The sequence below is a fragment of the Eubalaena glacialis genome, chromosome 8, assembly GCF_028564815.1.
Source record: "Eubalaena glacialis isolate mEubGla1 chromosome 8, mEubGla1.1.hap2.+ XY, whole genome shotgun sequence".
In the NCBI taxonomy this organism is placed as follows: domain Eukaryota; kingdom Metazoa; phylum Chordata; class Mammalia; order Artiodactyla; family Balaenidae; genus Eubalaena; species Eubalaena glacialis.
Genome location: NC_083723.1, coordinates 85,591,626 through 85,618,713, shown reverse-complemented (window position 1 = coordinate 85,618,713; position 27,088 = coordinate 85,591,626). Strand labels below are relative to the sequence as shown.

General features: G+C 35.7%; 1 protein-coding gene across 1 annotated transcript in view; it reads left to right on the top strand.

Moving 5' to 3' along the window:
- DPY19L1 (dpy-19 like C-mannosyltransferase 1) overlaps nt 1-27,088 on the top strand; it is a 96,324-nt gene that overhangs the window by 56,247 nt on the left and 12,989 nt on the right. Inside the window, exons 11-17 of the mRNA XM_061198665.1 lie at nt 6,707-6,793; nt 8,925-8,984; nt 9,524-9,604; nt 15,403-15,504; nt 20,059-20,130; nt 22,084-22,133; nt 26,471-26,495. Of these exons, the coding sequence (XP_061054648.1) occupies nt 6,707-6,793; nt 8,925-8,984; nt 9,524-9,604; nt 15,403-15,504; nt 20,059-20,130; nt 22,084-22,133; nt 26,471-26,495 (477 nt within the window). The remainder of the gene's footprint in view (nt 1-6,706; nt 6,794-8,924; nt 8,985-9,523; nt 9,605-15,402; nt 15,505-20,058; nt 20,131-22,083; nt 22,134-26,470; nt 26,496-27,088) is intronic.

Below are 27,088 nucleotides of genomic sequence, written 5' to 3'. Positions count from 1 at the left end.
TTTTTTACATTAAGAAACCATGCTTTTCTGGACTAAACAATTTTTATATTAATTATATTGCTGGATTCACTTGCTATTATTTTGTTAGGGTTTTAAATCTCTGCTCATGAATGGTATTGGACAGTACTTATCCTTTTTTAGACTTGAGTTTTTTTCCCCAAACTGTTTAATATGTTTTTTTTTACATAGCAATAAAAATTCAAGTAATTGTTAAGCATTTAGAGTCTGTCAGTCACACAGTCACATAGGCAACTATCGATGAGGACTTTGACTCAAAGTTATAGTTACAAAAGTACTAACATTACACAGGTTTAGTTTGTAGTAGAACCTATCCTGGATAAATGATATATGCTTTATGATGTCACTTACTGACTATGGAACTAGTTACTTATTATCCATAGTTGCTTTATAAACTCCTAAATCCCTATTGTTAAAAAGGAAAAAAATATGGAATTGTTTCCAAAAATTTTTTCCATTTTTTTATTGTGATAAAATACACATAAAATTTACTGTCTTAAGCATTTTAAGTTTACATATCAATGATATTAAGTACATTCTTATTGCTGTGCAAACATCACCACCGTCTATCTCCACAAGTCTTTTCATCTTGCAAAAATGAAACTCTATACCCTATAGAGTTATAACTCCCTATTCTCCTTCCTCCCCCCAAGCCCTGGAAACCCTCATTCTGCTTCCTCTGTCTATGCTTTTAACTACTCTAAGTACCTCATATAAGTGGAATCATGCATTATTTGTCTTCTAGTAACTAGGTTACTTCGCCTGGCATAATGTTCTCAAGATCCATCCATGCTGATGCAAATGGCAGGGGCTTCCTTCTTTTTTATAGCTGAATACTGTTTTATTGTGTATATATACCACATTTTCAATATCCATTCATCCATGGATGGAAACTTAGCCTGTTTCCATGTCTTGGCTGTTGTGACTAATGCTGCAATGAACATGGGAGTGCAGCTATATCTTTGATATCCTGTTTTTGTTTCTTTTGGGTGTATACCCAGAGGTGGATTTGCTGGATCATATGGTAGTTCTATTTTTAATTTCTTTTTTTTTTTTGAATTTTATTTATATTTTATGTGGCAGGTTCTTATTAGTCATCCATTTTATACACATCAGTGTATACATATCAATCCCAATCTCCCAATTCATCCTCCCCGCCCCCCCCGCGACTTTCCCCGCTTGGTGTCCATACGTTTGTTCTCTACATCTGTGTCTCTATTTCTGCCCTGCAGATTTCTCAAGGAACTTCCATACTGTTTTTCATAGTGTACCAATTTACATTCCCACCAACAGTGGGGAAAAGGGTTCCCTTTTCTCCACATCCTCACTAATACTTATCTCTTGGCTTTTTGATAAAGGTCTTTCTAACCGGTGTGAGGTGATGTCTCATTGTGGTTTTGATTTGCATTTACTAATGATTAGTGATACCGAGCAACTTTTCATGTACCTGTTGGTCATTTGTATGTCTTCCTTAGAAAAACCATCAATTCAGGTCTTCTGCCCATTTTTTAATCAGATTATTTTTGGGTTTTTTGCTACTGAGTTGTAAGAGTTCCTTGTGTATTTTGGATATTAACTGTATCTGGTATATAGATTGCAAACATTTTCTCCCATTCTGTAGGTTGCTTCTTCTTATCATTGTTTCTTTAGCTGCGCAGAAGCTTTTTAGGTTGGCCCCACTTGCTGTGATTTTGCTTTCATTGTCTGTGTTTTTAAACTCTTGCACAACTGTTTGCGTTAGGGCTGGTTTATGAGGGATGGGTAGCTGCTGATGAGCTAAGAGCCAAATTTACTGAAATTGACTACAATTTCCCATCTAGGGGTTCTCCTGGAAGTTGCGAGTTTTGATAGACTCCCGAGTTCCCAAATATTCCATCAGATAGTTTGTCAAGTAGCATTTGTTGTCTAGGTGGGGAGACAGATTCCTAGTGCCCCATATGCTGCCATTTCCCCAGAATCCTCCAACTACACTTGCCTGATTTTGATACCAGATTTATTCTAGCCCCGTAGAATTAATTGTGTTTCTACTTTCTCTGTGGTAGATTTTTTGTAAGATTGGGAGGAATATTCCCTGAAAGTTTGGCAGAGCTTGCCTGTTAAACTATATGGACCTGTTATTTTTTTTTGTGGACAGATTTTAAATTACTGATCTAAGTTTTTTAATGATAATAGGACAATTTAGATTTTTTCTTGAGTCATTTTTTAGCACTTTTATGTTGTTAGGAATTTTCCCATTCATCTCAGTTTTAAAATTCACTGACATGAAGTTGTTCACGGTGTTTTCTTATTTTTTTTAATCTGCTAAAATATAGATACTCAAAAAAGATATAGATACTAAAATAACTTATAATATCTCTCTTTCATTATGTACCTTCTAAGTTCTCAATTTTCTCAGTATAATACTCCTCAAATTTTATTCTTCACATTTAAATTAACTGATGTTTTTGAGCACCAATTGTTTGTCAAACATTTCCTAGGCCCTTAGCATACAACAGTGATAAAAACAATTAAAAAAATCTCTTCCCTCGTGGAGCTTATATTCTAGTGTGCATAGACAGAAATAAATCAAATATATAAGATAAACAGTATGTTAAATGGGAGTAAACACTATTACGGAAAACAAAGCAGACAAGGAGAGTGGGATTTACTGAGTGGGTATGGGAGGTGGTCATTTAAAAGAGTGGGAAAAGAAGGCCTCACTGAGAAGGTTACATGGGGTTAGATGGGGGAGCATCCATTAGGTTAAAAGAAGCAGCAAGCATAAGTGCTCTGAGGTGGGGATATACTCGTGTGTTCTAGAATCTGCAGAGTGTGGCTGGATTGGAGTGAGAAGGGAAAGGGTCATTAGAAATGAGGTCCCAGAGGTTAGTGGGCAGACTCTATAGGGTTGTGTAAGTCTTTGAAAGGTCTTTGGTTTTTCGTTGAAGTGAGAATCAAAGCCCTTAGAGGGTTTGAGCAGAGAAGTTACCAGAGTTGGGAATGGAGGTTGTGCATATTGTCCTTTATATCTGATCTGTGACTAAAGCAGTAATGTTAAGACAGCCTAGGAAGAACATCAATTTCCTAACATTAGCAATAGGAATGGTTCATAAAACCCTGCAACTCTATCCTGATGCTGCATGGCACTTATCTTGTGTGGTCCTAAATTGGTTCGTGTAAAATAGTTCTACTTCCTCAAGAGGTACCACTGACAATGTTGCAGATGCTGCAGTTGCCCTTCAAACCAGATGTGTATTTAACTCTGTGTTATATAACTGCTGGTTCCTTTAGCCAAGATGCCAAGTCCAACTTTTTTTTCTCCAATTAATCACATCCTGGGATTGATTATAAATCCAGTATTGCATGTCTTGTGCATAACTGTTCTAAAGAATCTTATTTTATGTACTATATGTATCAGAATAGTGTACATTGCCATGTAATATAAAAAAGAAAAATCGACATAAATAATGCAGCCAACTATCTAAGTGTTATACCAACTAAAACAATAAATAAACCTTGAACAGTGGGAAAAAAAATTGGGGGAATAGACCCCAAATATCTCTCCAGACCCTTGATACATCCTTTCTTAATACGACGTTATATTTCTCTTGAATACCCTTAGCAGTGCTTTGCCTGATTCTTGGTTATGAATCTATTTATTCAAAGTGATGATATTTTGCTAGTTTTTGCCAAAATTGATTGGGAAAATTTTAAAGTTGGTTTGAAATTGTGGCACTTAAGGAAAAAGGCTATTGTTATAAAATTTTGAGAATTTGGTTCCTTACCCATTTGAGATAGGCTGGGACCTGGTATCTTCTACTGGAGTGCTTGCACCTGGACAAAGTCTCCATTGAGCAATAAGATACAAAGAAACTATAAGTGACTAAAATAACTACACCATGCACAGCTGGAGCAATTATGAGCAACAGGATACAAAAAGGCCAGAAATAAACTACAAGTTTCTGAGGTGCTGGGAGCAAAAAGCAGCTGCACATGATTCTTGCACATAGCACCTCCAAGGGCATGGACAGACCACCTAAGTTAGGCCTCCTGCCCAGCCCATGGGTCCACCCCCATTGTTACCCCATGTAAGGATCCAAGCAACTCTTCTCCGGGAGTGGGCAAGGGTACCTTTTTCTCGCTTTCGCTCCCTTGTGCTGCAGCATGAGCCCTGATTAAGCATTGCCTGAAATTCTCATCTGGCCTTTTATCAATTTCTATTGGTTAAAGAGTCCAAGGACCTGGGCCGTTAACATTTAGTAAGCATATAAGACAAAAATAACATGACAGTAAATTTATTCCAAGAATGCAAGATTGGCTTATTATTAGAAATTATGTTAACATAATCTCATTAATAGATTTAAAAAAGATCAACAATGTGATCATTTCCTTTGATATTGCAACAGCATTTGATAAAGGTCAACATCTGTTTCTGATTTTTAAGATCTTAATTAAATGAAAATAGGTGGATATTTCATTGAACTTTTAATACATACGTATACTTTGAACCAAAAGCTAGTATCACACAAAATGATGAATCAGTAGAACTATTCCCTTTAATGCCAGAAACTTGACAAATATGCCTGCTGCCACTCTTAACATTGTTGCATAAATATTAACTAATAAAATTGACTAAAAAATAAGAGTTTCAAAAATAGGAAATAAGATGTAAAAGTATCATTGTTAAGTATGCTTTTGAATACTTAAAAAACCCAAATTAATAAACTAATTACTACTAGAAACAATGAAAGTTTATATTCATTTATGCATATTTAACGTAACTTTTCTAAATATAAAAAATCAGAAAATATGAAAAGATTTCTGATACAATAGCAAAACAAGTAATATACTTTGAAATAAACTTAATATGCAGGATCTATATAAAGAAAGCTTTATACTTCTACTGATGTATGTAAAAGAAGACTTAAAGAAATGGAAACAGGAAATTCCCTGGTGGTTCAGTTGTTAGGACTCTGTGCTTCCACTGCAGGGGGCACGGGTTCAATCCCTGGTCTGGGAAATAAGATCCTGCAAGCCGCATGGCGTGGCCAAAAAAAAAAAAGGAAATGGAAACAACATGTATTATTTTCAGATGTAAAGATTCAATATTGGACAGATGTAACTAAAATATAATGTAATGTACATTTGTAGAATAAGGCAATTCTAATAAAAATGTCAATTTTTGAAACTTAGGCTGATTATAAAATTCATATGGAAATTTATATATGTAGATCAAAAATAAAACTTCTGGAAGAAAACTTGGATTATTTTATTTTTAAAGGCTTTCTAATAATGGAGTTAAATCCTGAAGACTTAGAGGAAATGAATGAAAAACTGACTAACATAAAAATGTAGAAAGCAACTACAATAGAGAAATACTACAAAGAAAGATAAAAATGAACTGGGAAAATATAATATGTTTGCTTGGTAAGGAGCTATGCTCTATCATACATGAAGAGAGTGCTTAAGGAAAATACCAAAGCCCAATAGAAAAATGGGCACTAGGAATAGACAATTCATACACACACAAAACAGTATAAGCAGTAAATAGAAAAGATGCTGTGTCTCACCCACTAATAAAAGAATGGAACAATGAAACAATGAGGCAACATTTTTTTTTGGATTAGATTGGCAAATATTTGAAAGAATAATACACGGTGTTGGCAGGAGTGCGTATCAGCAGGAACTCTCATGCCCTATTGGTGGAGAGTACAATATTTTGTATGGCAATTTGTCAATATTTTCTCAAATTTTAAAATATGTGTATTGTTGATTCATTTATTCCATGATAGTAATTTATCCCATAAATGTGTTGACATGTACATAAGATACATAAATAAGGGTGTTTTTCATAGCGGTGTTTGTAATAGGAAAAACAAAACTAACAACAAAACAAAACAAAACTGGAAAGCACTTAAGTTTTCAGAAGTAGTCAGAGGACTGGTTAAATAAATTATAGTACATCTCTAGAGTGGAGTACTTTTTTCAGTTATTCAACAGAATGAGTTAGATTGGTTTGAATTGATAGGTAAAGCTCTTTGATACAAACTAAGAGTAAAAGCAAGCAATAGCATAGCTTCTGGGCCAAGTTTCCATTTGTGGTTTTAAAAAATTATAAACTGGGGACTTCCCTGGTGGCGCAGTGGTTAAGAATCTGCCTGCTGATGCAGGGGACACAGGTTCGAGCCCTGGTCCAGGATGATTCCCACATGCCACGGAGCAACTAAGCCCGTGTGCCACAACTACTGAGCCTGTGCTCTAGAGCCCGGGAGCCACAACTACTGAGCCCACATGCCACAACTATTGAACCCTCGCACCTGGAGCCCATGCTCCGCAACAAGAGAAGCTACCACAATGAGAAGCCTGTGTACCGCAACTAAGAGTAGCCCCCGCTCGACACAACTAGAGAAAGCCCACGCACAGCAACGAAGACCCAACACAACCAAAAATAAATAAAATCGATTCTTTAAAAAAATAAATAAATAAACTGGAATTTGTACATGTGAATGTCTATAAGGATGCACAGAAAATTGGTGGTGGTGGTGATCTCTGGGGTTTTGAAGTGTGGCATAGAATTCGGGCTGTTTTCCTTGTATATTCTCTTTTGAAAGGTTTGAATTTTGTTTATCATAGGCATGTGCAATTTTCAGAATAAAATCTTTTTTTTTGTTTTCTGTGTATTAATTATATTTTTCTTGGATTTTTCCAGATTTCTCTTGCACTTTGTTTTGTTTTGATGTTTGGAAACTCAATGTTATTAACTTCTTATTATGCTTCCTCTTTGGTAATTATTTGGGTAAGTGTTCCTTAAGTAAATGTCTGTTTTTGAAACTAATGGTTTACCAGTTTCTTTATCACTGGCTTGAGATTCGTGAGGGATTTTCTACAAGAATTGTTTCAAGTGTCTTACTGAATACATCTATATGTGATAATGTATTTAAGTTCTCATTTCCAAAGAAACACAACAAAAGTTAATACTGGAAAACATAGTGCTTTGCTTCATAGTCCCAATCTGTCCTTTCCTCATCTTTTCTGTCACCTAACTTTTGGTCCTAGGGTTCATTTTAGAATGGTTTCTATGCTTTCCTCTTTTTCTTGTTTCCTCCCCTCTTTTCAGTGTTTATCCTATTCCTGCTCCATTTTCTGACCCCCTTTCCTCCCTCTGGCATCTCAAGCAGTCTCTCCTTGTTCCACTGTGATCAGAGGCTTAAGGCCTTGTATTTTTAGTTTTTTCCCCTCGTGTCTATTTGTATGAATTATTCAGATAGTTTAAATCAGGTGATGATTCAGTTATATTTTACTAGATCACTACCAAGAACAGATTTAGATTATGGGGAGACTGTCTTATAGAATTAGAGCAAAAGGTGAAAGGTTATCTAACTCCTTCTGCCACTTTTGGCAGGATGACTTTCTAAATATAAGTCTCTCTAAATTTAAGGACTTCCAGAGGTGGTTACTCCTTTTTTTTTTGCCAGTGGGTTTCTCCATTACAATGTTTTGCAAATCTAAGAGGAAAGAAATTATTCCTTATATTTAACATGCATGTGCTTTAGTATTAAGGTGGTTTTTTGAAGATGAAAGCACACTGCACTGTCTTAACTGAAACGCATTCTACTTCTTGAATAATCATTTAAGTAACTCAGATCATTTTGTCTTTCTGGATTTCTAGAACCCATTAACAGATTTGGAATCTGCTATTTCTTTGTCTGATTTTACAAGTAATATTTATTTAAGATCCCATTTCCCAGGAATTTGCCTCTTCCCAATCTGGGCCACCACCCTTTTCAGGTTGTGTGACTTGAGTATACTTAGGCACAGAAATTAGCAGTTAGCATGTGGTGATGCTGTGTTTTCAACAATGACAAAAAATAAATAAAAAATACCCAGTAACTGAGTTGCTGTGCTGTGAGATTAGTGATAGTTCTTACAGTCATGAATTTTGTTTGTAATTAGGAAATGTATCAATGGACTCAATTCTATACTTACGTGTGTACATGGGGAAGTCCTGCTATTACTCAGAGTAAAGTACATGACTCTTGTGACTTGTGTACAGTACACAAGTACATTGAATGGAAGATTTCCTATCAGTAAATCTAATCTTAAGTACATTTTGCAGGAAATTTCTCTTCAGTTCTATTGAGCACCTACATGTGTCAGGTTTCCTACTAGGTGCTTGACACTGAGGTGTGTCTTAGGTATGGATTAAGCATTATGCATATTTCACGTATTTTGGTGTATAAAAATAAATGATGGCAGAATATAGCATGTTTTTGTATATTTAACTATAAACACACATTTGCCTGTTTTTATTTCTAGTTATCACTTTGAAACCTTAATCGTAACACATTTTGTGTTCTCAGATATTCAGAAACTTCTGAAAAGATTTAATTTGGGTTCATGTATTTATGATGTGATCTCTAAGCATATTTTTGCCAAGTTTGAAGTAGATTTAGATCTGTATAGGTACGATACTTTGGGAGTCTATTATGTACCTGGAAAGAAATAAGATTTGATAGAGGAGAAGTATTTAGTTGATCTGTTAAAAACTCATTTGTAGTTTATTCAAGGAGTTAGTAATATTTAACTTAAGGAAAATCTTATAACTATAAGACACCTGTCTAAAATTCTGAAATTATTATATACTTCTTGGTTCATAGGTAAATCAGAACCAGTCATAGAAATCAATCATAGAAATTTACGTATGGAGATTCTGTTTTCAACTTTACAAAGTGACTAACTGACCTAAAATACTCTGGATAAAACAGGGCTTCTTGAAATCAAATGAGCTTGTGGTGATTCTATGTGAAACACTGAAAGTGTGCTGAATTTTAGATTCTTGAGAGTTTTATTATTTAGAAGTATTTTTTTGGTACCTGAATTTGTGTCTATAAGTATTAACTGTATGCTATGTTATTTTCTGCATGCAGGGTTTACTGGCAATGAAACCATGTTTCCTGAAAATAAATGTATCTGAACTTAGTTTCTGGGTAAGAATCAATCTATTTGAATGTATATGTTTTTCCTTCTCTAAAAGATATCATTGGTTTTATGTTTTACTTTCAAGGAACTATCCTATATAATGCAGAGGATCTAACAGTTTTATAACATATTAGGGCTCAATTTTAATGTGCCAAATTGAAGCAAGTTAAGATTAATATTGGATAGGTAGTTAAAGAATTTCAGTTTTATGTATTACCCATGTTTTTTCTGAGGAGCAGTGCATGTGTAAGAAACTGTTAGTAGAAGGGGAGTTTAACTGCAATTGCTGTATAAATCTCCTATAAAATATATTAATTTTGACAACAAGATTGTGTATATTTTTCTTTTTGATGATAGCCCCTTGATTTTGGAGTAACATTCTTTATTTTAAGGTGCATTTTTTTTTTTTTGGCATTTTCTCTTGTATATAGAGATAATTACTTCATGTGTGATTAAAGCATTTATTTTTTTCTTCCTAGGCCATGTCTGTGCAATGGCTATATGATGCATCAGTTTAGTTTTGTTTTGCTGTATTTTTCTTTTGTAGGTTATCCAAGGATGTTTTTGGTTATTTGGAACTGTCATACTCAAGTATTTGACATCTAAAATCTTTGGCATTGCAGATGATGTAAGTGTATTTTTGCTTAAACTTGGAAGACTTGAAATAAATCAAACAGGCTAAGAATGAATTACTAGAGTTGTTAAAGTGCCACTATTTAAGCCAAATTCTAAGGTGAAGTCTATTCACCTGTTATTTTATCTATTTACTATAATAGAGAGTAAATATGACTATGTCTATAGTCTGTTCTCCAAAATTAATTTCTTGACATAACTCTCATATTTTATTGGTCTTTCTATATCACAAAGATTTTAAAATTTTAAAGTAAGAAAGCTCTAGATACTTAAGCTCAAATTTTAAGGCCTCTACAGTCATTTTTCTCTGGTTCCTTTATAATCCCCTTTTGTAACAGATAAAGATGCCACCTTCAGAGACTCTTAAAGAATAGATCATATAACTTATTCTCTTTTTCTTCCAGTTTTCTAGTCAATGCTTGTGAAAGGTTTGTAGGTAATTTAATCCAAGTTAATCTTATTAAGAGACATTTTTATTATTTTATTGGTTTTGGTTTTTTTTGGTATTTGGGTAGGAGAGAAAATAAAATGAGAAGAATTCTGCTTTATAACTGTAAAGATTCACTCTATAGTTTTGCTTTGCCTATTTTATTTTGATGTTTTGGTAAGCACATTAATTAAATTAAAAGAGAGAACAGGACACCAACCAACATGGAAAGAGTAAAGTAAGCCACATATTTTTTTCTGTAATTTATTTTAATTGACGGTCTTTCTTCCTTCTGTACTAGATTAAAGTTGTGGTTTTGAAACTGAGTTCTGTGAAGTTCTGGGACTTCAAGGACTCTTTGGTGGGGTCCATCTACTTCTCAGTCCCCCTGCCAGCCCCTCTTCACCCAGGATAGTCTTGCTTTAATCTCTTACATAGTGGACATTTATACATGTTTTCACATGAACAAAGGAATTGTTTGCTTAAAAAAGATTGAAAACAACTGGGCTATTAAAGGGGTGGTCTACAACCTGTGAAAGATATTTTAAAAGTTTAAAAGTATAACCTAAAATGCATTTATTTATTCATTCATTCAATGTACCTGCTATGTGCCTGGTAGTACAATGCATCCTAGAGATACAGAACTGAATAAGACATGGTCTAGTGGGAGACAGGAACAATTTCTAGCAACTATAATACAGTGTAATGAAAGCTCTGATAAAAATAAATACAGAGTGGTGGTCTGTATTTATATAAATAAATACTTCCCTGGTGGTCCAGTGGTTAAGACTCCGTGCTTCCACTGCAGGGGGCACAGGTTCTACCCCTGGTCAGGGAACTAAAGATCCTGCACGCCACATAGCACGGCCAAAAGTAAAATAAAATAAAATGAAAATATAAAATAAAATTTTAAAAATTCAAAATGTATTTTTAAAAAATTCATTAAAAATAATAAGTATAGAGCGCTGCAGGAATACACAGGAAGAGTCAGGGAAGGCTCCTAGAAGTCACCTGTGAAGATGAGCACTAAGTGGTGATTGAGTCAGCCAGGATGCAGAGAATGAGCAGGAAGAAAAGGGAAAGAGCCCAAGTCCTGGGTTTATGGAATCTGTCTACTCACTGGGGGAAGACAAGCTGGTTAAAGTATTAATTCAGGTTAAAGTGGCTATTGTCATTTCTGTCACAGCCTGATGTTGCACCAGGGCCAAAAAAAAAAAAAGCATGCGTAAAAAGTTATTTCCAAATCAGAAATAAGTTAGTTGTAGCTTTAGTAGTTCTAGAAATCTGTAACATTGATCAAGGACATCAGCTCATAAATTCTTAATTTAACATTGGTCAAAGGAAGAGAATGGCAAGGCCACACGGCTCTTGAGAAGCATTTCCACCCACCCTTCTCTGTTAATTAGACACACACTTCCTGTCCTTTAGGAACCCAGCGAGGCATTTCTCGGTCTATCCTGGATTTCCCATCCTTGCTCCTGTCAACATTTTTCGTGGTAAAATCCTGATGTTGTATACCAGGGAAGCTCAGTACTAAGTGCCCCAAGGTTTTTATTGGGGGCTGGTAACATAGGCATCCTCTGCCTAGCACGTTATCAAAATTCCAAACTCCCAGAAAGAATGTAGGTGTTCAGTATAAGCCACTATTATCATTTAGGGTGATGGGAGCCTTCCGGAATTTAAGTTCCCTGATGCCAGCTAAGGGTCAACCTTGCAAGCAGGTTTTTCAAAGGATCCCCTTCAGACCTACTATGTTAACTCTCATCTGAAGAGCAAGTTTGTCTCATCTTTTCCTTTCTGCCATGCCCACCTTCTTGGATCTCCCATGAATATGCATACCGCCTCCCAGTCAGTCATAGATTTGTAGAGAGCTTGGGCTCTCTTGGATCCCCCAGCGTCTGTGGACAACTTTCCAGTGCACCAGGGATGTGAGAACTTGTCTCCCCTCATTGGTTGTCTCCTTTTCAGAATCTCTGTAAAATGTCTAGCTAGTCTGCCAGTCTACTGTTCACCAAACGAATACTGTAACCCTAAGCTGGCAGAGCTGTGAACTTCCGCCTTTCATTTCCTCCTGAGTTTGCTGCTTTTACTGATGGTGCGTAGATTTTTTGCTCTCTGCCCCCAAACAAGTCAGCTCCTTGCAGTAGCAAAGGTTCTGCTTTTCATGGCCAACCCCACCCGGGTAGGACCGTTGGGCTGACCAAGCTGGGGGAAGCAGAGGTGATGTAATGGTGGGTGGGAGCGGCCAAAGCAACAATGCCACAGACTCCCACTATTTCCACCCAGAGCTCATCAATTTTTTTGGGTTTTTTCGGCTGCATTGGGTCTTCGTTGCTGTGCGTGGGCTTTCTCTAGTTGTGGCAAGCAGGGACTACTCTTCGTTGCGGTGTGCGGGCTTCTCATTGCGGTGGCTTCTCTTGTTGCGGAGCACGGGCTCTAGGCACATGGACTTAAGTAGTTGCAGCATGCGGGCTCAGTAGTTGTGGCACGTGGGCCCTAGAGCATGCGGGCTTCAGTAGTTGTGGCACATGGGCTCAGTGGTTGTGGTTTGCAGGCTCTAGAGGGCAGGCTCAGTAGTTGTGGCGTTGCTCCACGGCATGCGGGATCTTCCCGAACCAGGGCTCGAACCCGTGTCCCCTGCATTGGCAGGCGGATTCTTAACCACTGCGCCACCTGGGAAGTCCCTCATCAGTTTTTTTGTGAATGCATGTTTCTCCATTTGTTTTCCTTTTGATCAATTACTTGATCCTAATATGGTTTTTGACAGTTTTGTCCAATTTCATAGTTGTTATTGAAAGAGGGGATTTACTAACTTCTTCCTCTGCCATATCTGGAAGTCCCCATATTCATTGATTTTTGAGTGTTGATCCAGCCTTGTATTTCTCAGATAACCTCACTTGTTTACAATGTATTAGTTTTTCTAAATATTGCTGGATTTGGTTGGCTAATATTTTTAAGGACTTTTGCTGATATTTATGGGGATATTAGTCTGTAGTTTTATTTTCTTGTAATGTTTTTGCCTGGTTTTAGTTTCAAGGTAATGCAACCTTCCAGAATTATTGGGAAGTGTTCAATCTCCTATTTTTAATGAGAATTTATATAGAACTGATATTATGTCTTCCTTAAAGGTTTGTTACAGTTCGACAGTGAAGCCCTCAGGATCTGGAGTTTTGTTCATGGGAGATTTTTCTACTACAAATCCACTTTCTGTAGGAATCTATTGGTGTTTTATGTCTTTAGAGGAAACTCACCCATTTCATATATATCATCAAATTTAAAAAAAATTATTGTAGAATTCAGTTAGCGAAAAATTCTTATTGAAATTTTTTGCATGTATGTGAATTCTTTTATGCTCTTTAATTTTCCTTATTTGGATTTGGAATCAATATTATATTAATCTATAAAGACCTGTTTTTTATTTTTTTGCTATTTTTTCTACTTTCTATTTATTATATTAATATTTTCAAAGTACCACTTCTTTAAAGTCTTCCTTGGTTTTCTTGTATTCCTCTTTGTAATTGAATTCTGTCACCCTCATTTCTTTTCTTCTCATTTCTTTGGGATTGTTCTGTAGCATTTTCTGATGCTTGAGGGAAAGTGCTTGGCTCTTGTTTTCACCTCTCTTATTTTCTGATAAATGCATTTTAAATCTATAAATTTCCCTCTAAGTAGTACTTTTTTGTGTGTCTTACAAATTAACTATTTTGCGACTTTCTTTTTAACCTAAAAAGTTTTATGTTATTTAGTTTCTAGCTGAAAGGATTTTTAAAGCCATTCCTAGTTACCATTTTCCAATTTTGCTGCATTTATGATTAGAAAAAAATAATTTGCATTATATAAATTCATTGAGATTTATTGTGGCATAGGATGTGAACATTAAAAAAATGTTTACTTGTGTTTGAGGGTAACATATAGTCTCTCTTTGTGAAGTTTGTATTCTCTGTTTGTGAGCTTATTAATATTATTCAGATTTTATGTTAACATTTATCTGCTTTTTCTACTTTAGAGGGAAATATTTAACATTTCCAATGAACACTGTCAGCTTTTTCTTCCTACAGAGTTTTTCAGTTGTTCTTCTATACACTTTGAATCTATACTGTTAATTACAAATATTATATGTTCATGATATGTATAACCTTGCTTTGCTGTTTGTTTTATCAGCATATAATGTCATTTTGTTGTCTTTTTTCATATATTTTTGTTTGAATTTAGTTTTGTGAGACATTACAGTAGCTAACACAGATTTCTTTGGTTCATTTTATCTGGTATATCTTGTTCTCTTCTTCTGTTTTCAACCTTTCTACATACTTTTAAGTTTGTCTTTTGTAGACAATATGATATTGAATTTTTCCCCTTAAATCCAACTAGAGCATCTGTCCTTTAGTTAGTGAATTTAACCCCTTTACATTTATGGCAGTTATCATTATATTAGGACTTACTTCTTTCATTTTATTTGAGATTTTCCAAACATTTTACTTTCTTTTTAGATTCTTTTCCTTTCCAGTGGATAGGTAGTTTGTGTATGCTATTTTAGACCTATGTACTCTCCCTATTGATTTCTTAAACTTATCAGAATACATTTCTTCCCCAGGAGACAGAGCATGTGGTATTCTTCAGCATATCCCACCACCCTTTATAGTTCCTACTCACTCCCTGACCCCCTACTTAATTTAGGTATCGTTTAGGGTTTTAGTCATGATGTGTTTCAGTTATAATTTATCCCCTTTCCTATGGTTCTTGTTCTTCTTGCTCTTTTAGACAATAATGAATTGAAAGTTTGGCAAATGTTTTCTCATTTGTTAAATGAAAACAATTCCAGCTTCCTCACGTGGCTTCTTGTGGGAAGTAAGTTAGGTGATATAAGTGTGAGCACTTGGTGACATGTGAAGAATTACACAGATGCTGATTGTGAGGCAAAAGGTGTGTTTTATTCCAAGGCCTGCCCATTTTCTACTTCTTTCAAAAAGTCTTTTCCAACCCCTTTTCAGAAGTCTGAATTAACGTTTGCTTTTCTTTACTCTATCACACGTTGTCCCTTTGTGATTGACAGATGCCTGTGTGTGTTACCAAGCCTACCGGATACTGTGTAGTGTATTTCACCAGGTTTAACACCTTGAGCAGGGAAAACCCAGGATAAAAGCCTTTGGAATGTTGATGATGGAACGTGGACTGCAGGGTGTTGTTGGAGCTATCACTTGTCAGCAGTAGAAGGGAGACTGTGAAGTGGGAGGGTCCAGAAGTAGCCAGGTGTGGGAACAGCTAGCTCTGTCATGCAGTGGAAAATATTTTTAGGTACTATTAAGATTAAAATGCATTATTACAATATATGGCATAATCTAATGGTACCTCCCTTTATTCCTTACTAGGCTCATATTGGCAACTTATTAACATCAAAATTCTTCAGTTACAAGGATTTTGACACTTTATTGTATACCTGTGCAGCGGAGTTTGATTTTATGGAGAAGGAGGTAAGATGTGATTTCTCCTTTCTTTCCTTAGGTTTTGGTCCATTCATTTTTCATAAAGGGTGCTCCTGTTATTCAGATTCTTACCTCTGTGCTCTTATCTCAGTTTGAAGGAAAAGGAAAACCTGGCAGCTTAAAGGAAGATATTCCTATTTACATTAGTACAGCTTCCTGAAATATATGGTCTTTTCTTATTTTGATAATTTAGAAACATGCATTCAGTCTAGCAATAGTTTTTAGGATGAGTAAACACAGAGGCATTTCAAGTTGCCTCTTTTTAGGGATAGCATTAGTTCAGTGAAGCTCTCAAGCTTTTAAGTTTCCCCTCACTTTGTGGTTGTTTGTTTGAATGATCTCATTGCTTTGAAATATCATTGAGTATAAGTTTTTCATTCCAACAACATTTTTGTTTCTAAAACTGTATTCAGGTGTTTAGAAGTAAACCAGAGAGTAGTTTAGTGGATAGTGAGACAGAAGTCTGCGATATTACTTGATGTTCTTGAACAAGTGACTCGCATTCTTTGAGTTGTAGCTTACTAGTTTCTGGTAGTATGCGACAGATAGATATTGTGAGGATGAAAAGAGATACATAGGAAAGTACTTTGATATTTTAAGATACTTCATATTAAATACCATTTTGAAATACTTTATGAGCTAGTTTGGTTCAACAGACATGTGTATATATGTGTCTTTTTTTCACACCACCCATGTGGCCCGGATTTATGATGCTATTTTATTATCTGTCAGACATTTTTCTTCAAAGCTGTGTGTGTGTATATATATGGAAGTGGCCAACAGTCCTCTGTTGACACATTCATTTTCCCCGATCCCCATTGGGTCAGCCCATGTCCTAAATTACAGACCAGTGGAGGAGAGTGCACCACACAGCAGACTCTTACCAACCAGACATTCTGAGTTGAGCGTGTCCTGCAGATGTACTGTTTACTCTAGTGACCTATCAGTCTTCATTTCCTGTGTTCTGGCAAATGGTTTTGACACATAATGGCTGATAAAAAGTGTACAAATGATAGTGTTGAACCTGCTGAAAGAAACTAAGGAAAAGTATCTTGCAAAGCTTTAAAATGCATGCTTATAGCAGATCAAGACTCTTTCAAGGAGGTGGTAAAGGAAGTAGAGTATAGACATCAACAGAGAAATTAGGACTCAGTGGAAATCCTTTAACATTATTGAGGATATACACGCCGTTACAACCTGAGAGTATGAACCATCAGTTATGTGATGGAAGAAATTGTTTATTGAGGCATAAGATGCCTTCAGTCAATTTGAAGAAAATGGCAAAGCTGTGTCCAGCCTGCCATTCCTCATCTCCATAGGTATCTTCACAGGGACGATGCTGTAGAGACAGAGCACGGTGCCAGTTCAGAGAGGGCATCTCTAGTATGGTATGTCCATACAGTGGGGAAGAGAGAACAATTTAACATGATATCATACCGATATGGAAAGACACTTAAGATGTATAATGGGGTGAGCAAAATGGTCCGATCTTATTGACCTATAATTAGCACACATAGAATAAAGTGTAAGATACAGACCAAAATTTTAACAGTGGTTTTTTTGGTGGAGAGATAATCAATGATTAACTTTTTTTGTAATTTGCATCTTCTAAATTTTCTATAATAATCATATTTTAATTGTATTGTGCTACTAAAAAAAAAGTTAAAACAGTGAGGGGGATCTTTGCTTTTTAGATATGAAAATGGAAAGCAGTAGTATTTAAAGTACAAGGATACGAAAACAGGAACATTATGACCAAAAACAGACAATGCTGGATAGACCTATGTGTAGGTACTTAACTATGTTTATGTGTATGTACTTAGTATGAAGTGAAGAGAGCACCACATAATATATCAATAAATGGATAAAAGATGCATTGTTTCATGAATATTATTTGAAAAATTGAATTGGGGTGGGGAGTCAGGTTAAAGCCTTGTATCATATTATACACCAAACTTCATTTCAGTTAATGTGTTAAATATAAATGAAGGCTGAAAAATTAATTTGAGAAAAATTTCAATGAATATTAACTTCATTATTAATGAGCATAATACAAGTGCAAAACATATATGAGAATGATTAATAGATTTGTCTGCATGTAACTTAAAACATCTGTACATTAAATATTATAAAAATTAAAAAGGAAATGACTGGGATGATTCTTGCCATAAATATAATAAATGAAACTAGAGATTAACATAATTAGTATAGGAGCTTGTTCAAATCAATAAAAAAAGTTACCAAGGGCTCTCACCGTTTCCCAGCACCAAAAACACATCCCTCCCCCCCACATATGCAGGAATGGGCAAAGGATGTGAACATACAATCCATCGGGAGGAAATACTGATAACTGATTAAAATGTGAAATTCATTGTCTCCTTTATTTCTTCTCCATTTTCTAGTTTTCACAATGAGCATATGTAACTTTTATGCTTAGAATAAAATCAACAATTACAAGGAATATTAAAATAAAAGAACTTACAGTTCTAATAGAACACACACACACGTGCATACATCTCTCACTGTGTGGTTTGTTTCCTTTGCATTTGTTCTGTACATACCCTCTCTCTGGTGTATCTTTTGGCATTGAGGAAGTTTTATAATTTTGTTTCCTTTATATTAATACTTGTATATATTAACCTTAGTCCCTTCTATCGGTTTCCTCCTGAGAGTTATACTGAACTTAGCTAGTCGTTTCTTGCCCCATGCCTATTCCCACCCATTTCTAATTTATTGTAATACTATAATCAGGGAGATTATTTTACTTCTTATATACTCTCCCCCTCTTACCCCGTTTTTAAGAGTCCCATTGTATCTTCATTGTCAGCACGTATAACCTCTCATACTCTCTGTCACCTTTATATCCCCTTCATTGTCGTAGTTCTGTAGATCATTGTTTTTATTGTACACTATGAGTTGTAGGATCAAAGAACACATTTCTTGGCTGTGTGAAGATTACTCTCCAGTGGATTCCTCAGGAAGGGCTCATGGGAGCAGTAATCCCTGAATTTTTACATGCTCAAAATATTTTATCAGTGGCTTTTATGTGTGAAGGTCAGTTTGGCTAGGTACAAAATCTTTGGCTCACCTATCTTTCCTTGAGAATCCTAAATAAATTACTATCTTCTGGTCTAAAGTGTTGCTATGAAAATCTGATGCTAATATGATTTTCTTTTTAAAAGAAATATTTAAAAAACACCTTTTAAATAAACTTCTGGAATATAACGTTAAAATTGTTTGAACTCCTTATTAAATTTTGTTAAATACTTTTAACACAATTTTGACATACTTCCTTTTTAAGCTAAACATCTGTATCTTACTACTTTTCTTATATTTATTGTTAACTGTTATTAGCAAATGTCTAACTTTTAAAATAATAAAATAGTTTTAGGGGACTTCCTTGGTGGTCCAGTGGTTAAGACTCTGTGCTTCCACTGCAGGGGGCATGGGTTTGATCCCTGGTTGGGGAACTAAAATCCCGCATGCCATGCAGTGCGGCCAAAAAAGTAAATAAAATTTGAAAGTGTAGATCTATAAAAAAATAGTTTTAGTTATGATTTTTGTGTAGGTTAAAACATAACTTAAAAATTACAAAATAGAAATATATTTATTTTAAAATAATAATATGCAAATGTTTATAAAGGTAAATAGTAAAATGAAAACATAAAACTTCTCTTTTTAATGGAATTTCTAACTCATGAAGAATGCATTTTGTATAATGAATTATGAAAATTACTTGTCTAATACAGAATAGTGAGAAAATTGGACTAAGGAGAGAGAAATCAGAAAATGCTACTTACTGTATACATTGTAGAATTAAAATGTACCAGCATTTTTAATATGGCTGAAGCTAGATTTCTCTTTATAAACATATTGGGGAAAGCATACATCATTTTACTTAATGATGTAAGATTATTTTTGTGAGGGAAAGTGTTGGTAATAAGCAAATCAATTGCAATTTAGAAATTTCAAGCCCAGGATTGTTTAAGACTGTGATCTCAAATTATCGAGAGGTGTATAGAATTACAATGTGTGGGGCTTTTTGAGTAAAAAAAATTTTTCTGTAGTTTTTTATCTGTTACCAAAGAAAACGTAAAAATGTTTTTATTCCTCTTATAAACATTGGTCATTACTGTGTGTGTATCTGGAGATCATGGTTATGATTTTTATCCCAGATAAAATGTACAGTAAAGCTCATGCCATTTAAAGGAGTTCTGCTGACCCTAGGTGAATAATAAGTTATGCTCTCTAGTTAGAAAAGTAGTGTGCAAAAGTGAACAGTAGTCTTTCTAGTCATGTTTTACTCTTACAAGTGTTTGGGAACTGTATTTGTTAGTGTTTTCAACTCAACATTTTGGGGAAGTTCGTTTCTATGGAAATGCATCTTCATTTTTACGATGGGAGTCAGTGGGTAGATTGGACCCTAGATGGGTGAATGCTCATGTTTCTTTACTAACATGTTTTAAAATTCACTTGGATCATGATTTGAAATTTCATTTGAAATAATATTTTATTCTAACGAAACATCTCTTTGAATTTCAGACTCCACTGAGGTATACAAAGACATTATTGCTTCCAGTTGTTCTTGTCGTGTTTATTGCAATCATTAGAAAGGTAGGTCTGTCACTTAAGAGCACTTTCTCATAATAGAACATTTTCTTCTTTCTTCATAGTAGTTACATATACTAGGCTACATGTTAATCTAATACAATATTTTATATAGATTTATTGAAACACATTCTGTATTTTCTTACTAATAGCCTTTGATGAACATTTATAAGCCTTAAAAACATTGTGCTAGTTGCCAGCATAAAGTAGACCTAGGGAAAGGATGCTCAAGTTTTGATAGTCATGTATTTTGAAAGATAGGATCAGAGGAACCATATTGACCCAGATACAATTGTTTTTGCTTATGTAAATTATTACTGACTCACTTTTAACTTTTATGTAATATTTCCTTAAAATATTTAATATATGCCTTCCTAAGTCATTTGTGCAGTATTCATTAACTTCTGGATAGAGTTTATTATTAATCAAAAGGAAAAAATAGAATATTAACAGTGTATTACTAAACTTGATAAAATAGACTCCCAACCTGACTTTGATAATGAAGTTTTAAGTCCAGGTATAAATCAGGCCAGGGAAGTTCCAGTCTTCAGTAAAGAGTGATGTAAAACTCCTTCTTTTTTTCTTTTAAGAGTTGGTGAACTCTGTAACTACAGGTGTTCTAAGAGAATGAATTGGGGTTAGTCTGTAATCAAAATGATAGACCCTAAAAGTTTTCTGATTTGTAGCTATTATTTTTGTGTTAGTACAATGTCATATATTTGTAGAATATTCTGTACTATAATTATTATTTACATCATATATTTATAATCTCCCAAAACATTTCATATACCTTATTTCAATTGGTTCTTCAACAGCATTGTGAGGTACACAGATATTATTATTTCCATTTTGACAAATGCAAAATTGGAAGGTCAGAGAGGTTATTACCAGCCTCACATTATGTCCGTTAAAAAAGCAAGGGAAGAGTGAGAATCAGACTGTACCTTTACCCCCCCTCATTGGGCGTTGTATAGTATTCAGCTTTGTAGTCTCACAGCCCTTTTTAAATCTTGTCAGTTTATGGTTAGTCAATTTCTGCTGTATGCCAGGCTCTGTGCTCTTTGCTTCCTTTGCTTCCTTTATGTGGGTGGGCACCCAGTAGGTAATAAAAAAATACTAGATGTTGGCAATCCAGAATGTATTAAAAAGATAGCAACCTGGATGGCTAGAGATGATGAAAATGACTAGATTGGGGTCAAAGAAAGTGGGATGTTTGATGTAAAGAAGAAAGACTTAAATGGAAAAAGGGTAATTCTTTTCAAAGACTTAAAAGGCTACCACTTGGAAATAAGATTATATTCATTTTGGCTCCTTAATATTGTGGCCAATTCTAGGAGTTAGGGCTTTCGACCAGCATTGATCTGGACTGATTAGGAAAGTGTTACAGGTTTAATCAGCAGCTAGGTGGTTCTTCCAAGGGCTGAAGTAAAACCTATCAGGCAATGTCACAGAGGACATCCACATTGGGGGCAGGATTTCAGATTAGATGACCTCCCAGTGACTGCTAACTATGAAAGCACAGTGTTTAGTTAGTTGTGCTTATTAGTCTCTGAGCCAGGTCTCCAGTTATGTGTGTGTATAATTAAGGAGAGGCATTGCCAACAACCTGGGCATGGTGGAATTCACTTAAAGGTGAATCGGAAGCCAAAAGGTCGAGTTTCAAGACCCTTCTTAGTTGTTGCCCACCTTTAGGGAGATCATTTAATCCTTCTGGGCCTGTTGCTCATTTTTAAAACGAGGATAATACAACTTACCTGAACAGGGTTGGATATAGATATGATGAAGTACTATACAAATGTAAGGTTTTGTTGTTGTAATTACTGTTTTCTGAATTACTTCTTATCTCCATACTTCTGTATTTTTAAGTAAGTAAAAGTTTGAAAGTTTAGAAGATACGTTATTTGAAATTTTCTTTTTCCCAATACAGCTGTTACAAAATGTTTAAAATTCTATTTGCAGATTATTAGTGACATGTGGGGTGTCTTAACTAAACAACAAACACATATAAGGTAAATATGCCATTAATGATTTTGTTGCCTCCTCTGTTTATTAAGTAGTTATTTACAGTGTATTAATTTTATAGTTACATGTTGTACACTCAACATTTGTTAATTGGTGTTTCGATTGTTGCCATCCCCCTTCTCCGCTTTTCTCATTATTCCCCGTTTGTGCAGAGCTCAGCACATCACTTGTTCATTCCCCAAATCCCATCCAGTATGATCTGACTGTAGCCCTATACTAATCTATACTTGAAGGATACAGCTTTGTGCTTCAGCTTGGCAGGGAAAACAAATTACTTTGTTGATGGTTTTAGGACCAGTGGACAGCTTTTTGAGAGAAGAGCAGGGAAATGTAAAAGTGGACCCATACCTCATTCTTGCATAAAATAAATGCCAGATGGAGCAAAGATTTAAATATAGAAAAAAAAAATGAAACTCCCAAATAAACCAAGAGATTATTTTTATAATTTTAGGGTTAGAGAGGCCTTGTTAAGTATGACATAAAGCCTATAAGCTAGAAAGAAAGATTGACAAGGTTGACCAGATAAATTCTTTGGTTTAGTAAAATACTGTAAGCACTGTTCAAAGAAAAATACAACTTGGGGAAAATAGTTGCAAATTATAACAAGAGCCTAATGACCATCATACATACAGAACTGCTATAAATTAATAAGAAAAATAGTAAAAACCCATTTGAAAAATGAGTGAAAGACTCAAATGGGCAATTGAGAAAAAAAAAAATTCCCATTTTCCCTTTTCCGCTACACTGATGTCCCACAGATCTCCTTTCTGCTCTTTGACCATGACAAGTAGTTTCCTGCCTCTGCAATTTTGCAGTGGTTGTACCCTAAGTCCGTAATTGTGCCTCCTGCTTTCCGCAGCCTGGCTTGGCGTGACTCACTCCTTTAATCCTTGCTTAAATGCCACCTCCTTCAAGAAGGCTTTCCTGACCATCATTTCTGAGTAGATCCCTTGTCTCCTTGCTTGTTATTCTCCACCACCACACCCTTTTTCTTTCTCTCGGCATTTGTCACCATGTGTGCTTACATACTGATGTGTTGCCTGTATCTCCTGAAGGGGGATGGAGTCATTTCTGTTCAGTTCAATGGTTTATAAGCAGTGCCTGGCACATAGGAAAGAATAGTAGTTGAGTGAGTAAAGACTTATGCATGACTTATAAATACATGAAAAAGTGCTCCATCCCATGGTAAAGATAAAAGTGAAAGCCTTTTTACTTATCAAGTTTGTAAAAATTAATAATACCCAGTGCTTGCAAACGTGGGAGGAAGTGGGTGGTAGGGCAGTTAGGCAATACAAGCAAAACATACAGTGGGCTCGTCCTTTAACTCTGCAGTTTCACCAGTGCAAACGTGTCCCCTAGAAATGCTCACGGAAATGCAGAGGTAATGGTACAGAGATGCCCACTGTGGTGGTGTATGTAATGTGGAAAATGAGAACAACCAAAATATCCACTAGTACGGGATTGGTTTACTTATGACCCAGTCATAAAGTGGAATTTCTTTATGGAAATATTTCATCATACATCCTTGAATTAAAAAATTACAAGACATGTAAATGATGATTACACTTTTGTTTAAAATATGAAGATTTTGTATGTGTATTTGTACATAGGAGGGATATGGAAGGATAAAACTTGTAACTGTTAGGAGCATGGGATTAGAGGATGGAGCAAAGGAAGTTTTAATTCTAATTTCATTCTTTTGTGAGATTTTTTGGGCGAGTAGAGATTGTTGAATTTGTGTGTCTATATATTTTCTTTTATAACACACAGCCTTATCTATTGTTCTTTCACCTCCAACCAGTGATAAATTATTGCATGCATTCTTGAGACAATCCTTGTTCTTGTTTAGAAACAATTTACTGTAACTGTGCCCTTACTTCTACCTGATGCCTTTGAGGGCCGGGGAAAAGAAAAAAGCTTCTGGTATATAATGCCAAAATTTCTCTTCAATTGAGCTGAAATTTTTTTAAGAGCTCAGAAAGGGGCTACCGTTATAACTATAGTATGCACCTCTGGAAGAGAAAGGTGGAACTTTTCACAGAAACAAAACAGTCTTTTCAATAATAACTCAACTATAGAAGTAACTATAGAAAAGCACTGAGCTTCATGGGGCTCTCAGTTCAGGTAGGATCAGAGCTTTTTGGAAAGGAGAATGGCACATCAACGTTTCATTTTGCATAAGTACCAAAGTCATATGCCAGTGTAAAAAGGGGAGAGGTAGGACATACATTTTAATTCTCAAGATGTGAGTATCAGTATCTCCTTTATTCAGGGAGCTAGGGGGTAAAGTAGGATAGAGACAGCATGATGAAGTAGAAAATATATTGACTCTGAAACCAGTCAATATATAGACCTGGCTTCACCTCTTACTAGCTCTGTGACCTGTTTTCCTTAGCTGTCAGTTAGGATAATAAATAGTTGTAAAATCAGAGTTATGGGAATGTAATGATCATATTAACATTTTAGGTGCTCGGTAAATGGTAACTGATAATTTTTACTTGGCATGAAAGAAGAATAAAGGAGGATCCATTTCACTTCCTTCATTTGCCCAGTAATTTTACTGTTTGCTAACACATCAATATATTTGAAAGCAAGTCCTCAAATCAGATTGTGTGCTACCTAGTTTAGGGGTTAATTGAATCATTTGCTCATTCATTCAAAAAAAAAGATTGAACTCTATGTGCTAGGCATTGTTTTCTAGGTCTTGGAAATATATCAGTGTTTAGGATAGAGAAGGTATGTGTTATCAAGTCGCACATTTGTGTCTCTGATCCAGACTTCTCCCTTGAACTCCAGATTTATACGTACGATTCCCTGTTTGTCATTTCTACTTGGGTGTCTAATGAGAATCTCAAATTTTGCGAACACAATACTGAGCCTCAGAATGTTCTTCCCTGTCAGTACCCTTCTCCTGGATCCCCCTCATCTCATTCTCCTCCTCACTCCCTCTTCTCCCTAATCATGCTGTCTTTGCTGTTAGCCCATCAGGGAGCCTGCTACCATGAGGCTTTGCCATGTCTGTTCTCTCTGCCTGAAGTGCTCTTCTTCCCTGAGGGATCCTCAGGCTCAAACTCTCAGCTCCTTCAGGCTTTGCTCAGATGTCACTCAGTTGGTGACCACACTGATAATATATGCCATCCCAGTCACCCAGCACTCCCTGCATCTTTTACCCTGTTTCCTTTTTTCCCCACAGTATTTATCGCCATGTGATGTATGTTTATTTGCTTTTTGTTTGTCTCTTTCAACTTATATGTAAACTCTGTGAGGGCACGGATTTTTTTCCATCTTGTTTACTGCTCAGGGCTGAATGAAATTGAGTGGATGGATGGATTTGTACCTGGTCCTCCTGAAGGGTTCATTTTAGTTAGGAGAGACATATGATAATCAAATAAACCAATAAGTGAAAACTGTTTTCTGTGAGAAGATAAAACAGGGAAATGGAGTGGGAGTGATCAAGGTAAGGGGCACTGAATATGGGAGTCAAAGGCGGCTCTCTGATGTTTTAAGGCATAAAATTAGTCTAGTATGACTGGAGCACAGTGATCAAGAGGGAACCTGATAGAAGATGAGTTTCCAGGATGGCAGGTGGGGAACCAGATTAGGAGGACTATGTGTAGCATGGTAAGGATTTGAGAGTTTACTTTAATTACAAAAAACCCCATAGCCGATTGGAAAGTTTTAAGTAAGGGAGTGGCATGTCTGGGTTCCCATTTTCAAAAGGTTGCTCTCACTGCTGTGATGAGACTCAACACGGGGTCGGGGTGCGGGGAAGGGGACCGGAGTGAGATGTGGGGAGGATATATGGGCCTATAAAGATGCATCCTTTCTTAGGAAATTAAAACTGTCAAGCAAAGGTAAAGCTGGCATTATGTGGCTATTTTTATATTCCAGAGCTGCTGCTGAAAAAAAGTCTTGTGTGTGGCTTCCTAAATTGTCTCTAAAGCAGCTAGAGTTTACGGGGGAGCTGAGGGACTGCTGGGGACAGGAAGTAGGGGTATGGGACTGTGAGGGCTGCAGAGTTTCTTTTCACTCCCTGCTTTGCCAGGTTATATTACCAGTGAGGTATCTGATACACAGCCAGCGCGCCTTGTTGGCCTAATAAATATCCGTGTAGTCAGATATGTGGGATATGCAAAATAAACTGTTTTAAAAGACTGTAGCACCAGTTTTGGTTTATAACTTTCAGTTATTTTGATTCACATGTATGTGTCCTGAGGGAATATTACAGAAGTTGTAAAACTCATATTTGTAAGATAAAAATGCACATGATTGAAGTAAGTGCTTCAGTAGTGATTCAATGATAGCATTTCTTTTTCCATTTCAGAAAACACCAATTTGATCATGGAGAGGTAAAGGCTTAATATTACCAAAATTTGCCTTGTTTTAATGTTTGTATGTATTCGGATTATTCTTTCTCGTTCCATTTTCTAACTTTATTGGTAAGTCACTAATCATCTTCAAAATAGGCCTGTAATGTGTTTTTACGAGAATACTACAAACATGACCATTCATTTGTTAGAGCAATTAGGTAGGAAACTCATTTGGTCGGCTCTGATCATCCTCAAGGTAATAGCAGTTCATTGCTGGAGACCATTTAGACACGTATGCAGAGTGTCTTTTGCATTATTAGGGATCCCTTTTCTCTCTGCTCACCTTGCCCTGAGGCCTCAGAGATGGTACTGGTTGCTATTCCCATCTCCTGGTTATTCAGCCTGGTTTTTTTTTTAATTGAGGTATAGTTGACATATAATATTATGTTAGTTTCAGATGTACAACATAATGACTTGAATTTGTATATATTGTGGAATGATCACCATGATAAGTCTAGTTAACATCCGTTACCATACGTAGTTACTCAAATTTTTTTTCTTTTTTTCTTGTGAAGAGGACTTTTAAGATCTACTGTCTCAGCAACAGCATGGTGACTATAGTTCATGATACT